Source organism: Agelaius phoeniceus, chromosome Z (genome assembly GCF_051311805.1).
Source record: "Agelaius phoeniceus isolate bAgePho1 chromosome Z, bAgePho1.hap1, whole genome shotgun sequence".
Taxonomy (NCBI): domain Eukaryota; kingdom Metazoa; phylum Chordata; class Aves; order Passeriformes; family Icteridae; genus Agelaius; species Agelaius phoeniceus.
The window spans coordinates 66,607,299-66,626,261 of NC_135303.1; the positions used below are offsets into that span (position 1 = coordinate 66,607,299).

General features: G+C 41.1%; 2 protein-coding genes and 1 long non-coding RNA gene across 4 annotated transcripts; 2 read left to right on the forward strand and 1 right to left on the reverse strand.

Annotated features, from left to right (window-relative positions):
- Positions 1–9,024: 9,024 nt before the first annotated feature.
- Positions 9,025–10,267, forward strand: LOC143692218 (uncharacterized). The gene is made up of 2 exons (XR_013180104.1): positions 9,025–9,352; positions 9,751–10,267. It is a non-coding gene; the product is annotated as an uncharacterized LOC143692218 (long non-coding RNA).
- Positions 10,265–13,361, reverse strand: LOC129132461 (killer cell lectin-like receptor subfamily B member 1B allele A). Of its 2 annotated transcripts, XM_054651564.2 has the most exons (6): positions 13,243–13,361; positions 12,474–12,572; positions 12,017–12,157; positions 11,423–11,577; positions 11,090–11,199; positions 10,265–10,676 (listed from the first exon to the last, which is right to left on the reverse strand). In XM_054651564.2, the coding sequence occupies exons 1-6, from the start codon at positions 13,310–13,312 to the stop codon at positions 10,508–10,510; spliced, it is 744 nt and encodes a 247-aa protein (XP_054507539.1). In that variant the 5' UTR covers positions 13,313–13,361; the 3' UTR covers positions 10,265–10,507. The 2 variants fall into 2 exon arrangements, with proteins under 2 accessions (XP_054507539.1, XP_054507540.1); XM_054651565.2 differs by lacking the exon at positions 12,017–12,157.
- On the forward strand, positions 13,342–18,934 carry LOC129132464 (C-type lectin domain family 2 member B-like). The gene is made up of 8 exons (XM_054651573.2): positions 13,342–13,416; positions 13,851–13,895; positions 15,057–15,105; positions 15,780–15,874; positions 16,801–16,899; positions 17,590–17,762; positions 18,106–18,212; positions 18,627–18,934. Exons 4-8 carry the CDS (start codon positions 15,817–15,819, stop codon positions 18,838–18,840), a joined length of 651 nt encoding a protein of 216 aa, XP_054507548.2. The 5' UTR covers positions 13,342–13,416; positions 13,851–13,895; positions 15,057–15,105; positions 15,780–15,816; the 3' UTR covers positions 18,841–18,934.
- The last annotated feature ends 29 nt before the right edge of the window (positions 18,935–18,963 follow it).

An 18,963-nucleotide genomic window follows, 5' to 3' on the forward strand; every position in this document is an offset into this window, starting at 1 on the left:
CATGGTAACATATAATATTAGCTAAGTGTTTTGCTCAGTGGCTGCTTGGCAAAAAATATGAGAATTATTTTGAATAGATATTGAAGTGTTCCTGTGAATGCTGGTTTGTTTAATGAGTGTTATAATTAATTTATTTGCTTCTTACTGCTTTCCCATAGATGTTTGAAGGTGCTTTAGCTCCTGCTGAAGAAAGCAAAATACAGAAAGTGTGATATTTGAATAGGTGATAATTAAAACTGAAGAAGTAGATCCGTGTATTCACATAATGGGTCTCTTTCTCTGACTGTCTTTCCAGAGTACATGACCTGGTACATATTGGTCCCCCTTTATGTTGCACTTATTTGAGCCTTTTGAATGTCAGCCTTTATAAGAAAGCTGCCCTCAAATGAATTACATCATTTTTCCATTCTTAGGACAGGCTGTGTTCTGACACCTAGTGTGATACACTGGGCTAACTTGACACTGTGCTTTTCATTTTTCTATTAGCAATTTTGCATTTTGAAGTCTGACAGGTCATGTCACATTTAATGGTTAGGCGGTCTTTTAAAAGCCAAAATCTATTGCTTGTAAGGGGATATAGGAGAGAAAAAAAAATTATTTACAACAATGGCCTGTCTACATTCTGTTTTGCCATTGCTAGTAAACTTTCAACAGTCAGTCATACCTACTGAAGCACATGTTTAGTTAAAATATTTTTATTTATTTATAAAATTTTATTTTTATTTATTTATAAAATTTTAATTTAAGGTATTTCCTTAATAGCTATTTAAGCTATTTCCCTTAGCTTTAATTCACTTGCAATTCCTTTGTCTTAAAAGGGTTTCAGGTTTTTGTCCTTCTGGAGCAAGCCATTCCTGTTAAAATCAACAGAAGCTCAAGCAGAAGCCACTGACTATCCCATTATCCTGATGGATTTACAATCCATCAGGTATCAATCACAGAGACCGACTGTCCTGATAGTACTTTTATGTGTGTATCTATTAATAATGAAAATAATATTAGAACAAATACTTAAGGAACCAAAGTAGATAGTAGCTCTGCATCTATCTCCTTTCTCATCTATCATTTATCCACTCTTCTCATTTCTTTGCTGTTCTCCCTCCATTCCTTTCTGTATGCGTAGCTTTTGATTACAGTCCCAGGTGTAAACAGTACATCTATTCTATCATTCAGCCACCCTGCTATATTTTAATTTTCATCTATCACTTACTGTAATAAAATTTGAATTAACTCATCTTGTGTCTTCAGGTAATAGGCAAATAAATATAAATATTCTTCCATATGCTAATTGATTTGATACTGTAAAGGATATTAGTATCAGGATACTAAGGATACTGGTGTTAGTTTTATGTCATGCACCCTAACTTTCTCTCCCTTATAAATTTAAGGACCTCCTCCACTGGTATTTCTTTCTACTCCATAATTTCTTGTATATTGTGGGTACACATTTGAGTAAAAAAAATTCTTTTCTGATTTGAATATTTTGAATTATTTGTTAAGATCAGTCATGATGCTTTAGTTTCTTCATCCTAATCTTCTTGTTTTTGATAGCAGTCTAGTTTTCTGGTTACATTCAACTAGAACACAAAAATGTAAAGTTCATCTTGTTAGATAGTCATCTTCAGGCTTCATATTGTGTGTTCTTGTAAGATGGGAAAAAGGCAAATGGACATGGGTTGGCAGGTGACTGCTACTGTTGAGGTCATGGATTATGGAGCATTCATGTATGTTCTAAAACTGCAGGCTATTTACTAAAATTGGTTATTATTCTGTTACATCAAATTAAAAATATACTTTATGTTCCCCATGTTACAAATATTTCCTGTACATTTGGTATTTGTTTTTCAAGATATTTTGCTTGAGATAGTCATCTTTCCCTTTCCTTTTTGCTTTATGCTTTGAAGAGTTGCTGATATATTAAAGGGTAATTTGTGATACTGTTCCTGGTTCAAAAACCTCAGTGATACTGGAGAAGGATGCAAAAACTAAATTGAGATGATCTGTTATTATTATCTCTACATAAAAGCCTAAACAAGGGGAAAAAAAGAGGGTGATCTAGCTTAGTACAGAGAGTGCTCATTTTCTTGTATGATTACTTTCATGCAGGCTTTGTGGGTATCATGCTCATAACTAGGTGTAGTGTATAAAGTTTGTTTGTCCCCTGGGCATAGCATAATTTTTCTGTGTGTCAGGACAGAAAAGACTGATCAGTAATACCTCTAAAAGGGATGACACTCTTTTAAGTAATGCCAAAGGATTTAGCAATATCATCAACATATTTTTGCCATTTAGAATATCTGTTCTTTATTCTGCATAGTACTGACATACCCTTCATCCATCAAATGCCGTCTGTTTTCATTCTTGTTGTTGTTTGGCTCTGCAAAATTATGGAGCTTTGAGATTTGGCTTACTTATTGTACTGTGGGATATACTATCTTCTTTCAACTTTTTAAATTTAAAAGATATTGACAAAAGCAAAGTCTATTCCTCACAAGAGGAACCAATGCCTACCTATGTCCTTGGTACAGCAGAAGTCAGACCTCATATAGCAAAACTTAGTATTGCCTTCTTTTCAGAGTGTCCAAAGCTCACAAAAGTTTTTCTTGGTTGTTGTAAAGCTGGGATCCATTAGAAAGGCAGAAAAGCAGTGTGACTAAAAAAGATGAAACTTTGCCTACAATCAAACATAGTAGTCTCATTATTAACTTCTACTGAAAATTGTCAGCCTTGTAGCATGGTTTGCAGGGTTTGTTTTTCCTCTGATTAGAAGTGAACATGTCCCCGCTTCTGTAAAGACACAGAACCTGTCTAAGTGAAGGGAGCAGCAGCTTTTTTAGCAGAATATCTATTGTGGCCATCTTAGTGTCACATCTCAGGAAGGCAAAACCCCTGCTATACTTTCTAAGCCAGATACTTGACAGTGTGCCATATAGCTTTCCTCCTGTGCTGGGAGCTTATGTATTTTCTTTCTCCCGCTGTGCCACCTGTATGGAGCAGCACTGACCTCCTTTACTCAGAACACAGTTAATAGGCTTCTGAAGGGAGAAAAGAGCTAAAGACAAGTGTGGTGTAGGGCTTGACAAGACTTTGCCATGGTAACCCAGGACGATTCACCTCCCTCATCCAAGTACGTACAATCCCAGGTACATCATATCTGGTCATGGTAATCTGGGGTACCTTACTTCTCTCCATCCGCATATGCAGACTCCCTCATATGCTTTGTGTTATAAAACATAAGGCATGTTTTATCTTGTGAAAGTAGCCAGGATAGCTTGCTTCCTTCATCACCTGCACTCAACTTTGCACAGCTACCAGTGTGATGACCAGCTCCCAGTCTTGGAATTCAGACAAAAGCAGTGAGATCCCTGGGGAACAAAACGGAACTTTGCACATACGTGTAAGTAAAGCCAGTTAATCAGTGCAACTTTTATTATCTGCCCCTGCAGTGCTATCCTTTGAGCTGTACTCCCATGCAGTTCCACTGGTCCCCCATTTGATTAGGGTTTGTGTACTGATAATGCCATGCTTTCAGCAAAGCCAAAGTTGTTGACTGTTGTGCCTTGTCCTTGAGAGACTAGCATCACCTTTTTGCTTGTAGTGCATGGTTACTTACACCCTCAGTTTGTAGGACACTGCTTGCATGCTGTATGGCTTGTTGGCCAAATTACACAATGTTCATTTACTACATGCTGGCTCTCTGGAGGAAATACATTTTGAAAATTATGGTGATTGTCTTTTAGCACTACTTTATGATGACACATCTGCTGAACAAACATTAAAGTGTTGTAATGTCATATCAAAATTTTTTATTTTATTCCTGCAGTAGGTGGATTAGAATATTTAATTCTTTTCCCTGTATGAGACAATTTTTAATTGTACTGAAAACACTGAAAAATCAAGATCAAGATTTAGTAATCTGTGTATAAACATATGCCTTATACATATTTTATAAAATATGCACTAGCATGACATCCTCTATCACAGCTGTGGACATTCTCTACAACCTAAATAAGTAGTCAGCCTTCAAGTCTTGTAGTTGTGTCCATCCCCAACATACTTCTCTTCAATGCTTTGAAAGTTAATGACAGCATCAAACTCCAGGACTGCTCTGCTAAACCAAATCTTTCAAAACCAGTGCAAACGTAAATGGTTTCCCAACCTCTTACCCTCTTCATTTCCTGTTCAGAAAACAAAGTAATCAGCTGCAGCAAAGTAAGAGTTCTGGGGATATATTGAATAAGCCATTTTCTGGAGAAGTAGTTATCTTTTAGTCAAGCAGGCAGAAAACCCCTGATGTTGTTGTATTCTTTCCTATATACAAATACAGGATCAAATGGTTTGGGCTTGCTGTATTTCTCTGGTTTTGTTTGCTGTGTTCAGGAGTGCAAACTGAAATGTTCCCTGACAACAGAGAAGGACAGTATGCTGATTTCCAACATCTGCAGGATTCTTAATCCTGCTAAATATGTGCCATTCCTGTACCACGCTTCCTAGGCCCACTAATGTTCCACTGCCACCTGCTTCTGAAAGCATCACTATGCGCAAGACAAGCATCATTCTGTCAAGACCATTCACTCACTCATTCACATTTATAAATTTATGAAGTTTTCATTTGCACAGCAATGACAATTCTATATAACAACCCTGACAGCTATTTTTAATAGGTGTCTCTTCTTTTAGTAGGGGATGACTGTGCATTTTATGAAGGGAGTACAGGAGACTTTCTGTTCCCAGAATGCAAGCTGACTCCTGCCTGTTGTGGTATGGATAGAGAATTAGTGATGACAGTTTCTCCTTATTTTCTTGTAAGTTGCCTGAAACTAGTGCTTATCATACCTGTCTGAAGAAAGGACTGGAGTGGTAGTGGCAATTTTGTGTGGAATGGAGTTTGACTCTCTCTTTGATCCTCTTGAGCAGAGGGGAATGCTCCTGCACACTTTTGAATATAGAAGTGCTGAGAGAATGTTCCAAGTACAGCCATCCTAACAATTAAATTTGTAAGTCACACCCTGTAGGCTGGTAGAAGATCTAATAACAAAACATGTTTAGCTATATGCCTTCATCCACAGCTAGTGTGGAAGGTCCAGTCACTTAAAAGATTTTCAAGATTCTTTGTACCAGTGGCCTTTGGGGATGCCAGATTTCTGTCCATTTTCTTTATCTAATGTACATGCCTTGTTTTTTTCCCTTTGCCTATTCTAACTCTACTCTTGGGGGTCTTTTATTTTTGTAAGGCCTCCCACTGCCTATTCTTTCTAGGGTTCATTGTTTCCAGAAGGAGAAACAGCAGCCTAGAATAATTATATTTTCATACTTCTCACTACATTATGGATTAGATTATGCAAAAGAAGCAATGAAACTGACTTCAGTTTTATTAATATGAATGTATTTCAGCATACAATAGCTTTGAACAGGGAGGGTCATCTTTCCTGTGAACTCAGTTTTGCACTCATTCATTCATAAGGTTCTTGTGCTTACTCTACAAACTAGTAATGGCATTATTTCACATCACAAAATCAGGTATTATATATAAAGTATATAATATATTGCAAGTATAGAAATACTAGACTTAAAAAAAATCTGTTACAAAGTTCTGCCTAATACAGGAATACTTTCAATACATTTGGAATAGAAATTTAGAAATATATGCTCAGGTTAACTAAACATTACTTTGTACAAATCTTTAACTTGGTCCTTAAGAACCTGATGAAGACAAAGAAGGTGGTGACATATTTTAAAGGAACAGGTGATTCAGGGGTACCCTCAAACTAGCTTAGATCCAGAAGGAGAAATGGCAGCATCACCTCATTTCTCTGGCTGGGTCTGGGCCAGCCAGATGCTGCACTCAAATTACTAATATGTCATCGTATTTCCTTCCAGGTGTACCTTATTTCTTTCCTTCTTTATCACTACTGCTTATATGTTATCCTCTTTGCATAAGGGTAGGGGCAAATTAAGTTTGAAGGTACCATACCATGATTTCTCTGTCATTCTTGTAGAAGACAAAGACTAGCTTCTAGAAAGGCACAATTCAAAGTCTAAGATAAGTGAACAGCTGTTGCTTTTGTTGTCAGGCATCATTAGTGTCTTTACAGTATTTTTCATGGCATTACCTGCCTTGAAAAGCAAATCTGAATTTCTTTTTCACATCACTTTAGAAAGTGTCCTTTGGGTTAAGCTAGTCCACCTCCACCACTCTACAAAAGGAGCTGCTACTTACACATTAAAGAACTGTATGTATTTTTTGTAGATCAAGGGTTTCTATTCCCCTTTCTTCACAATACTGGCTTTATGAGGAAGTGTCAAAGTCACTCTCAAGTGCCTGGGTCAGTGCCTCAAGCGTATGTTTGGAACACGCTGACCTTGTGCATCATGTTCCTCTTCTGGTACACTTTATACCAATTAAAAGAGCAGACTAAAATCAAAGTGCTGCTTTTCATAGGAAAACTCCTTTGCCACTGTTATTTGCTGGTGAATTTGCTGTAAGGCTTCTTTAGCTAAAGTGCCTCCTTTAGTCACTTCTGATTATGCAGTTTCAATGGAGGTTTTGAAGTGTTCTGATTATAAGAGTGATGCATATGCAGTGATTAACAGTTATTATCAAGGGAATAACACCAAAAATAAAGTTCTGCATGAAGACAACTATTGGAGAGCTTCCACTTCAGTACAGAAGGAAAAATTAGGTAAGCATTTATGGTAAGGATGAAGATCTGGTTCCAATTTTTACAACCTGTTACAGAGTCTATTTGAGTCTACATTTACTATTGCATTTGTATCTAGATATCATAGACAAATTTCTGGTGAAAATCAGGTTAATGAGTTAGGAATATTTAGGAAAGGAAAAGATATTCCTGAATTTTAAATTCAAAAGACACAATAAATATATTTTTTTAAGCTTCTCCCTTTATTTTGGACATTTCAATATTTGTTAAGGATTTAATGAGCAGGGTTTTTTCATATTTTTGAGCTAGGCCTTCTGCTTCCTTCTGAAATCTCTGGGCCTGTTTGCACTTACTGATAGGCCAAGTAGGCTGAGGCACCTGGTGATATGGCAATGTTTGTCAGTCCCCCTGGTTCTACTTGCATCAATCAAATTCTTTTTTTAGTCATTGAAGTTAGTGGAAAAGGTTTCTGGGGTTTCATCTGTAAGCCTTTGAGTTTAGCGAGTGGGGTGTTCCATCTGAATGTTTCAAAGCACTAAAAATTACTACGACAGTGTTCTTCTGACTATTTATATATATAGAGGAACATATCTCAAGTGATAAGCATTTCCAATCTAAAATGATAGCTAGCTAGAGTAACTTGGCTTTGCCTAGGTCCTGGTCTTGTATTCCTCAGTATGCATGTTTTACCAACCCTATATTTAACAGTCATGTGTATTTTAAGTGCTACCACAAATATGTTGACCTGTTATGAGTTACATTCTTTAAATCCAGCCATGGAGAATCATGAAATGCTTCAGCTTGAGATGGACCTCTGGAGGCCACTTAGTCCAAACTCCCCCTAAAGCAGGTGCAGTTAGAGTGAACTGCTTGAGGCCTTGTGTGGTTGAGTTTTGAATATTTCCAAGGACAGAGAATTGATAGCTACTCTGAGCTGACCACCACCATGGTAAAAAAAGAGTTTTCCCTCCATCTAATTAAAAGTTACACCATTTATTCTTGCCTGAAAAAAAGCCTGGCTTAATCTTCCCTATATCCTCACATTGGATAGTCATAGACAACCGCACAATCTCAGAATAACAGAATTGTTTCTATTGGAAAACATTTCATGAAACCAATTCTCTTGCTCACACAGGGTCAGCTAGAACTAGTTACTCAAAATCTTGCCCAGTTGTTCATTGAATGTCTTAACCTTTCTGGGCAATGTGTTTGACCAGCCTCACAGTAGAACAGTGTTTTCTTGTGTTCAGATGGAATTCCATGGTTTTCAATTTATGCCCATTGCCTCTTGTCTCTGAGCAGCACTGAAAAGAGCCTGGCATTGCACTCTTCGTTCCAACCCCTCAGGTATTTATACATGTGGGTAAGGCACCCCCAAGCCTCTCTTCTCCAGGCTGAGCAGTCTCAGCTCTTTCAGGCTTTCCTCATTTGGAAGATGTTCCAGTCTCCTAGTCATCTTTGTAGTCCTTCACTGTCCAGTAAGCCCATCTTGTTTTTGTATTGGGGAGCTCATAGCTGGACACAGTGCTCCATGTGTGGCTTTAGAGATGAGTAGAGACAAAAGACCACCTCCCTTCACATTGCTTTCAGTTCCCTTCCTAATGTGGCCTAGGAGGCTGTTGGCTGCCTTTGCCATCAGCTTGCATCACTATCTCATGGTCAGCTTGTTCACCAAAGTCCTCAAATCCTTTTCTGGAGTGCTGTTCTTTAGCCAGCCAGGCCACAGCATGTAACAGTGCTATGTGTTTTTCCTCCCCAGATGCAGACATCTGCATTCATCCTCATTGCTCTTTAAGAGATTTCTCTCAGATATCCTTTTCTGTTGGACCAAGACCCTCTGAATCTTACCTTATCTCTGATCTACAATCACCTTATAGATCAGCTAGTCCTTCTAGTTGTGTACTGTGTACTTGCTGAAAGATGTACTCATGGTTATCGGTGAAGATGTTTAACAGTGCTGGTCCCAAAACTTGGATACGCCACTAATGACTTGTCTCTAAACCAGGGATCGCAGCACTCTGGGCTTGGCAGGTAGGCCATTTTAATACACCTCATTGTATGCTTCTTTAACCTGTATTTTGCCAGCTGTTCTGAGTCTGTTAGGGGAGCCAGTGTCACAAGTCTTACTGAAGTTGATGTAAACAACTTCCACTATTCTCCCATCATCCACCAAAACAGTTACATCATCCACATTGTGGTAAGTTATCGGGTTAGTCAAGCATGGCTTCCTCTTCATAAATCCATGTTGACTACCATGTTGTGCTTCCATGTTGACTACCATGTTGTGCTTCACCTGTTTGGAAAAATGGCTTCTAGGATTAGCTGTTCCTTTATCTGTCCAGAGATTGTGGTGAAGCTGCTCTGCCTGTAGTACCCTTGATGTTTCATGTTGCCACTCTTGAAAATAGAAGTAACATTTTCTTTCCTCCACTCTTCAGGAATCTTTCCCAGTTGACATGACATTTCGAGGTAATAAAGAGTGGACTTGCAGTGGCATCATGCAGCTTCCCCAGCACTTGTGGGTCCAACCTCTTATGCTTCATGAATTTATATATGTACAGTTTGTTGAGGCTCTCTTTAATATATTTTTCCTTTTGTGGAGGGCCAGGCATGTTCCAAACTTTCCTCTGTTTTCTGGGGCTTAGGATTCCTCAAGGACAGTTTTACCAGAAAACACGGAGGCAAAGAAGGTATTGAATATCTCAGACTTTTCCATGTTCTTTGTTATCAGCACCTCTACCCCATCCGGGAAGAGTTTACATTTTCCCTAGCTGTCCTTTTATTCCTTTTGCTATTTGCTACAACTACACATAGAACTCTCTTTTGTTACCCTTCATGTGCAGAAATGTTGCTAGATTGCTCTCCAGGCTGGCCCTGGCTTTCCTGGTGCTATCACAACAGCTCTGTATCCCTCCTGCACAATCTTTCCCAGCTTTCACTGTGGTATGTGTTTCCTTTTGAGTTCAGTAAGGAACATTGTCATTCCAGTCTCTAGCTGCCTTTCATTTCCTACTTGTTGGGATGGAGCTTGTTGATCTTGTAGGAGGTGATTCTTGAATATCAACCAAATCTCCCCTCCCCTTCCCAGAACTTCCTTTCCCGGAACTTCCCTTCCCTTCCCTCCAAATCCGGAGCTGAAGAAGTTTCCCTGCCTCTTGCACACTTCTCTACCATTTGAAGGAGATCAAAGAAAGGGAGGAATTTGGTAAAAACAACAAAACCAACCAAATAAAACCCCAACCCACAATCAAAATAACCTCAAAAACAAACAAATAAACAAAAACCAAAACAGAAAACCTCTCCAAAACAACAGCAACAAATAACCCTAAAACAACGACAACAACAACAACAACAAAACAACTCAGAATAAAAACAAACCCCTCCAGATCCTCAAAACTTGAGCAAAACCCAGCTGCCTGCATCCACCCAGCTACCTGCATCAGTGTGCTGACACTCTCAGCTGTGCTTGGAGAGATGCATACAGGTAATATCTGTCACTCACAAAAGCTTTTTTGAGTTGAAATTTGCAATGTTTATATATGAACTTTGCATGATGTGCCACTTGTGCTCTTGCCTGTGTTATTTCAATAAATTGAAGCAAACCAGTTTGATAAGCTTTTATTGATGCCACAGCTCTATCAACACTGTGCCTGAGACACAGGCCTTTCTGATCCTCCAGCTCAGGGGTTCATCTGTGCCCCCAAAACTGGTGTTGATCATCATGGTAAGAGGATTTGCAAACCCTGAAATCTCCTGCAAAGCTGTAACTGTGAGGATGGGGCTATTTCACCCCAAATATTGGCAGCAATTGTCTTGTGGGATGGGCATTCTGGGGTGCGTGTTTGTCAGATGGAGGCATCACTTTTCTCTCCATCTTCTGCTGTCACAGAGCAGAGAAGGAAAGGCTTTTTTTTGCAAACCCACTTGTGTTCAGCATCACATCTTTTAACTTCAAAGTCCTTGGCTCTCAGTGTCCCACACCCTTCATCCATCTCGTGCAGAGAGGTGCCAAGCCTGTAAAACAAAAATTGTATTGCTGAAGAGGAGGAAATTCTCCAAATCTTGCAGAAAAGGAGATGTGGGGTGGGGTTGTTCTGCCCTTTTCCTGCACTGTCTCACTGTGCATCCATAATTTCTTGCTGGAGGATGACCAGATTTGAGGAGAGTTGCTGTACCTGCAGTAAGATCTACAAGGAGCACGTGTGGAGCATGAAAAGCTCCACACATTATTGCATGGGTCTGGTGGGAGCTGTGGGGTTACTGTGCTCCGGTACAGTTCCCCAACCTTTGTTCTACAGAACTTTGCTGGGGGGAATATGAGACTCTTGCATAAATTCCAACATCTTGGAGAGATGGGTCAGAGCATGAATTGGGTCTGGAATGGAGCAAAGCTGCTGTTTACACCAACAGACTGTGGATACACTCACATTTTGGGGTTGAAAGGTGTGTTGTCTACCCATTTCCACACCTTCTGATGTGACCTTAATCCAATCCAAACTGGTGGTGGGCTCTTGCCTGAAACAGTCTTGATGTGCTCCTGGAAAACAGAAGTGATCAGTTGCTCCCAAAATCTCTCTCTGGAGGTTTCATGGCAATCAAATTCACAGAGTAAATCTGACTCCCAAATTCATGAGACATGAATTTCCCCCATACTTTGAATGTGTCCCCAAACCCTCCTGTTGATAGGCACTTTTTTCTTCCCTGCCCACCTAAAAATCAGGACTTTTGTGTCCTTTTTAAGCCTTCTTCTCCCTATTTACCTTTTCTTTCTTGTCCTGGAGCACCACCAACTGGGAGTCCTGGTTCTCACAGCTTTTCATGCCTTGAGTCCAGTTTCCCAATTCCTCAGAAAGCCAGTAGCATCTTTCCCCGTGAAGCTGCCAGTCCTGGGGACACAGCTTGCAGCCAGCGTAGGCTGAAGGGGAGAAAAAGCCATGAGACACTCTGAAGGGCTGTCAGGTTATTCCCCAGCCACCAGCTAAAGGTACTGAAGGTACCCCATCCCACACCCCAGCTCTTTCCCCATTGCTGGGTTTTTCACATCGATGTGGTTTTACCAGCCCCTGGAGAGAAGGAAGGTTACTGAGGCTGGGTGACCACAAGGACATTATTGGCTGGTGGAGGTGGAGGAAGAGTGGCAAGAAACCTCCTCCCTAGGGCTGATGCTGCTCCTCCATGGAGGAGGGATCAGCAAAAATTGCATGGAAAAGAGGATTCTTCCTTGCAAAACTCCTCTTTGCCAAATAACTCTTGTGGTCTCACAACCCCAAGGGTCTCTCTCCTTGCAGTAGAAGACCCCCACAAAAGTCTCACCTGAACATCTCCCAGCAGAGTCAGATTGAAAGGGGGTTTACCTGTGGGGTTGTCCCCTTGGGGCTTGCAGAAATACCGCACCAGGGATGAAAACATGCACTGCTCCACTTGGTTCCTTCCCTGGATCCCAGTGCCTAGCTGCGGAACACTTGTCACCACTGGCTGTGGGAAACCCTGAAAAACTTGGAGCAGTAATCTGAGGTGAGAAGCTGCAGCCGTTTGGGGATAAAAACCACAAACCCTACAAAACCGGGTTTCATTTTCTTATACAGTTGCTTAAGCCAGCCTGAAAAACATGGCTTGTATTCTTCACCCTTGTTTGATAGCTATGGGTATAATCCAGGTTTACTCAGAATGGGCTTATTCTTGATGGGTGATGTCGCATCTCTACAGGACAACCTTGTCCCCTCCAAAGACTGAAATGCTGAAATAAACCCCAATTTCCCCTCCCTGGCTGCTCACTGGAGTGTGAGGTGTAGATAAGAGCTGGTTACTCACCCCGCACAGTCAGCACCACCACCAGGACCAGCAGGATGAGTTGTCCCAGACCCCCGGCTATGAGAAGGAGCCTGTGCCACCATGGACAGAAGGCAGGTGCTGAAAGAGGCCACATTTGCTTTAAAAAATGAAAGATGAAAATACTGGGGGTTTAGAGGGGAAAAAAAAAGCCCCTCTGTCAAGCTGGTGAGTTTGAGCAGAAGTTTAGCAGCTTCTTTGCTTCCTCCAAAGAAGTAAATCACCACTGATGTGGTCTAGGGTGAGGGTGGTTTCTCAGGTGGAGGAGGGGCTGCAGGAGCCTCAGGAGCATCCTTGGGCACCCAATGATGGATCTTGGGGGATGGGAAACCATTCTGAAATAGGCTTAATTTAGAGCTCCTGCTATAGCTGGGAGTTAGTGAGACAAAGGTCACTCCAGCTCTCATCTCCACTAGGATTCCAGACAGGATCTCAGCAGCATTCCTTCCCACCCAGGTGTGTTGGCTCATGTTAGGTTTCTTGGCACCCATTTTGCCCCCCAGGTGAAGAGTCTCAGAAGCCAAATGGCTTCCAGATATCTGCCACCCTCTCTCATCCTTTCCTTTCTCTTATTCCCCCTCTTTTCAAGCCAGGGTGCTACCTTAGAAGACATTTAACCCACAACAATGTTCTCCATGGTCTTGGAAACCTTAACATGGAGATGAAGCAAGCAAGCAAACCTAAAAGTAAACAAATCCAAAAATCTTCCCAAAATTTGAAACAAGCATTTTCTCCCCAAAATAGCAGTTACCACGATTCTTCTCAGCAGAAGAACTGTCCCCAGGATGCCTTAAATCAGCATAAACAATTTCCCCAGCCATGGTTGCTCAGAAGGTCCCAGAAGCAGCCCAAAAGTGACACTGTCCTCAGACAACCCCTTGCCTTGTGAACTACGCACTCACAGCTGCATCTGCTCCAGGAAATGGTATTGGTTACGGCTTTTATCTGCTCTTCAGTTTGTACATATGTACATTTATATATGTGTCTGTGTGTGTGTGTGTGTGTATTCCACACCCTTCCCTTGTAAATGGAAGTTGGTAAAGAGGGAATGGGTGTCCTGCAGCCAGGAAGAGGCGGCACACCTGGAGGTGTAGAAACATCTGTGGGTTTGGTGGTTGTGTTAAACATCTATGAAAGCAGAATTAATAAATAATCATTTCAAAAAGCCTTTAAATAAGGTTTTTGACTGTGAGGGGGTAGATCAGTGTGACCACAGGCAGGTGGGGAAGAGACAGGTGACATTTGGTGTTTCTTCCCCAGAATATGGGCTGGGAGTGACTTGAAATGCCTTTTGCTCCATGTGACTTATTCTGCTGGTTTTGATATAGTATTTGGTCTCTGTTTTATCCTGGGGCAAAGAGATCCAATGTGGTCAAGGGTTGCTCAGCTCCTGCCCAGGATGAGGTAAGAATCTGGATTTCCTGCTGCCTGCCTGCTGCTAATGAATTTTATTTTGTTACTTTATTTTATTTTGACTTTTTCACCTGCAAGCCCATCCTCCCACTCCTGATGTATCCTTTTACACCATCTAGACCTATGTTTCCTCCAGGTTTGGGAGTCTTTGACTTCTGCATGGAACAACCAACAATTTTCAGCCTACAGTAACCTTTCCCCCTCCCTTTTCTTAGGGTTTTTTGGTGTTAAGCCCAGCTTTTAGTCAGTGCCACAATATCCCTTGTGTATAAGCAACACCTTTTTACAGAGGCAAAAATGATGTTTTTTTCCTCAGACACCCAAAAAAAAAAAGGCACGCAAAATGTAGACATTTGCCCCAATAGCTATCACCACACAGAAATAGGGTAAATAAGAAGATAAACCCAAAGGCCCCAGTAGGAAAAGCACCGTGTTATTTTATTTTGAAATTATTTTAAAATTTTTAGTTAAAGTAAAAGAAATACTTTTATTTTAAATTTGTGTTTATGTACTTTTTATTTTTGTTTTTTTTTATTGTCTCATGATTATTTTTAGTTTCTTCCCACCCCCCAGCCTTTTCTTTGTCACAGAAAGTTTTTGTGGTGAGCTGCTATCAGCCAGCCTTCCTGCCCTCTGCAAAGGCAGCTGCTCCAGTGGTGTGTGACCACTGATTACAAAAAACCCCGAAAAAATATAAAATAAATTAGGTTTTAGGGTAAAACCTGCAGCTGGGTAGCTTAATTGCAAGAACACTTATTTTTTTTTTATATTTTTACAGTAAAAAACTTTATAAAATGTGCTGAAAGGAACTGTACTTCTCCCTTGTAGAATCCCCGAATGCTGTTCTGGGGTGCCCTGACATCCTGGAACAGAGTGATGTCTGGCAGTGTTTCCTCCAACTGCACACTAAAAAAAGCATTTTTGGACTGTCCATCTCCCTAGCTGAGAAAAATTTCCAGAAATGCTGGGAAAGAAGGTGAAGTGTTGCTGGGTGGAGCTGGAGGGGAACCCCTGGTTCTGCGGGTGGGCAGGTGGCCCTGGGCAGGCAGCCCCTTCTTCATTGCCCTCGAGGAGGCACGGGAAAATCCCTAAGAATACAATAAAATAAACCAAAACAACATTTTTTTTAAAACACTTTGTTTCTCTTCACAGGAGCAGGTTGTACCTCAGCACTGGGCTTGTTCCCGCAGAGCAGACACAGGTGACAGGGTTTGGGATGGCCTGGGGGCTGAGGGGAGGTGGTCTTAAATTTTGACTGGAAGAGAGAATTTCAGTTGCAGGGAGAAGTTTTTAATTGCAGGAGAAAATTTTAATTGAGGGGATTTTAATAGGGGAAGATTATTTTAAATGGGGGGAGAAAACTTTAATTTAGGAGAGAAAACTTTAGTAGAGAAAACCTTAATTTTGGAGAGAAAATATTAACTGAAAAGAAGATATTAATTGAGGGGAGAAGGTATTGATTGGGGGAAAAACTTTAATGGGGAGAAAAATTTGCAGGGAGGAAAATTTAATTGCAGCAGAAAATTTTAACTGCAGGGAGAAAATGTTACCTGAGGAGACTTCAATTTTAATTTTTAAGATTTTAATAGGTGGGGAAAACTAATTTGGGATGAAAGTGTGATTGCAGAGAGAAAAATTGACATAGAGGGAGAAAATTTTAGCTGAGGGGAGAAAAGTATAACTAACCAGATAAAACTAATTAGGGGGAGAGGAAATTTTAATTGTAGGGACGAGATTTTAATTGTGTGGGAAAATTTCAGGTGGGGAGAAAAATTTAAATATGGTTCAGGGAGAAAATTTTAAATTGTGAGAAAATTTTAATTGAGCATGGAGAGCCTTTGTGACACCTCTGATAGATGAAACTTTGCTTGACAGGTGAGGCAAGAGCACCTGTAGAGGTGGAACCCCAAAAATGGAGGAAATAAGAGTTTATTCCGGATTTTTGGGCATGGAAAGGAACAAGCGGGCAGGTAACTGTAAGGCAGTGAACTGTAGAATCACTGGGTTTGGGCTTTATTTTGATACTTCTGTAATTTGGGAATCAAACCCAGCTGAAGTAAGGTTGTAGGGTAGAAAAAGCTTTTTCTGGCACTTCCCTTAAGGGAAAATTTTTGTCACTCAGCAGATAGAATTTTTGCTCTAAACAGACCAATTTCAGACACGATGGGTTATTCAAATTTAGCATTAAACTTTCCTGAGGCTCTTGAGTAACTGATTCTTTTCATTATATTTTTTTACCCAAAATATTCCATTTTTTGGTTGATTTCCATTTGTTGATTTTAAATTTTTTTAATATATCTTTTTTTTTTTTTTAATATTTGGCTTCTGACTTACTTTCTAATATTTTTTCCAGGAAAAAGAGGGGAGAGGAGGGTTTTTCCCATGACATTTGGTTCATATGATGGAAACAAAAAGGGAAAATCTTAAACAAAAAATGGGAGAAGTCCTACTGGATGAAAACACTAAGATTTTTGTATAAAACCCCTAGGAAAGAGAATTTTCTTTGCTCATGGTGAAGGAAAAGTGTGTATTCTGGATCACAAGACACAGAAATGGAGGTCATGACCCAAAGTGTCTTAGTTTAGGTGGAGAAAAAAACTCCACTGAACTTTAATAATGAGGTAAATCCCAGAAATTAAAGCAGATTTTTAATTATGGTACATTTCATGAGTTTGCATCTGGAGCTGGGGAGGAAACTGTTCCCCAAAGAGCTCCCATAAGTAAAAAAATAGCTACTTTTGTTCCACGTGAAGAAGAATATTTGGTGTTTCTCACACAAAATGACCGCAAGTCCAGTGCCATTGTCACGAGGCCAACCCTTGATCCTGGCATGGCCCGTGGCGTGCTGCTGCCCTGGGAGCCCCTGCAGAGGCACTGAAGGTCTGTTCTCCTGCAGGTCACAGCATGGAGATGAAGCCAGAGGCACGTGTCGCCTGCCAGGTGATGCTGGCAGTGCTTTTCACAGCTCTGCTCATCACAGCCATCGCTTTTGCAGGTGAATGTCGAAGTTTTAGTCTCACAGGTAATGTCTCTGAGATATTTTGGCTTGTTGAACTTGTGACAGATTTATTTCCATGTTCCTGCGGAAGACAAAGCCCACCCAAGCTGCTGTTCTCTCTGTGAGAAGGACATTTTCCAGCAGTCTTTCTACAGAAGAACAAACCCATCCCCATGGTGTGAGAACTGATGTCGTCAAGAAACCCTTAGAAAATCAACAGGAAGAGCCATTTCAGGAGTACAGTCACACAGAAATATTTTTTTCACAGAATAAGGGGCCTGGAGATGTTGGCATGAGTCCCACCAAGTCAAGAAGTGTGCAGGAATAAGAGGACATTTTTCCTGTCATTTTCACTACTTTTGCATTAATGACAGAGAGCAACACCCAAGGGCATGTTTAGGGATAGGGCTACTCTGAAACTCCTCTTTAAAATGTGCTTTTTCAAGTCTGCCACCCTATTTTCTTCTTTGAAGGTGCAGCACCTGTATTTCTTATCCAACATCACAAGCTGGGCCACGATGAGCTTATTTTCTCACAGGATCTCTCTCAATATCTTAATTTTTCTCTTCTCCTACAGTTGAGGAAGGTGAAGACTTTTGGAAGCCATGGGGTGGAGGATGATCTCTCCACCCCAGAGAGGAAAGGGGAAGGTGCTGCTTGTTAACGTTGTTCTATTCTTAATGACAGTGCAAGCTTTTCAGCCTCATGCCCAGCCCTGCTTTCAGTGCCCCTTTGACTGGATCAGGTACCGAGGAAAATGCTACTATTTTTCTGAGGTTGAAGGGAATTGGACATACAGCCAGGACAACTGCTCAGCACTTGGTGCTTCCTTGGCCATGCTGGACAGCACGGAGGACTTGGTAAGGAGACATGAGGACCTGCTTGGCATGGGGGGAAAAAACCAAAAGCACTGTATTTGAAACCTTTTGGTTTCTGTGACTGCTCTTCCAGAATCTGTTTTGAAGATCTGGGGTGAGAATTAGGGGAAAAGGCCTTGAGGGTATGTCATCATGGGTCTCTTCAAATTCCTCACCAAAGCCAACTGCTGCAAGGACTGTAGGGATAAACTCCTGTTTCTAGATGACACTTTCTGATAGCGGATTGAAATGTTCAAGCCCCAAAGAAGCCCTAAAGCAGCATAAGCAACTGACAAAATGGAGGGTTTTGGTTGGAAGAAGGTAAAAATCTTTCCCTCTCTTTCAGAGCTTTGTGATGAGGTACAAAGGCATCTCAGAGCATTGGATTGGCCTTTTGCGAGAGGATGAGGAGCAGCCATGGCTGTGGGTGAATCGCTCACCTCTATCTCACCTGTGAGTCCATGTTTTTCATTATTAAGGTGTTGGTTGGTGTTTCCTCAGCCGCAAAATGTGCATTTCTTCCTGTACTTGAAGTAAATCCAGAGGTAGCAATGGGACAATGTTTGGGAAGGGCCATTGGGAAGGGCCAACATTGCATCTGGAACTGCTCTTTGTTTTCCCCTTTGACCTAAAAGATGGGAGTGGTATATTTGGTGAGAAAATCCTAAGTTTGGATTTTTTATTTTAAGTTTGTTTCTCTCTTGCAAAGCTTTGGGTTTCATATTAGAAATAGATCAGTGTCAGCGTTTTGGCATGCTGGTGCCCATGAGGATGCCTGAGAACTGAAGCTGAGGGAGGCCTATGTGTTACTTTTCTCCTTTTTCCTGCTGCTCCATCTGAAATGGGTTATGTCCTCTGTACTTCCAGGTTTCGGATCCGTGGTAGTGGGCTCTGTGCTTACCTGGATGACAATGGGCTCAGCTCCTCCCACTGCAGCACTGAGAGGAGCTGGATTTGTAATAAACATGAGCTGCAGAGCTCAGGCAAGGGCAACAGGATGAGACGGCCTCCAAACCTCTGTGTCAGCTCCTTGGGTGCTGCAGGGAGGCCTTCTCACTCCCAGGTATCTGGTGCACCATAGGGACATGAAAGAAAATCTCAAAAAGATTTTGAAACCCCTGGGTAAGGAGTTATTGGCGTTTCCAGAGGCCAACAAAGTGTTTCTGGGACAAGGCAGACTTTGGGGATCCACATGAGATGGTTC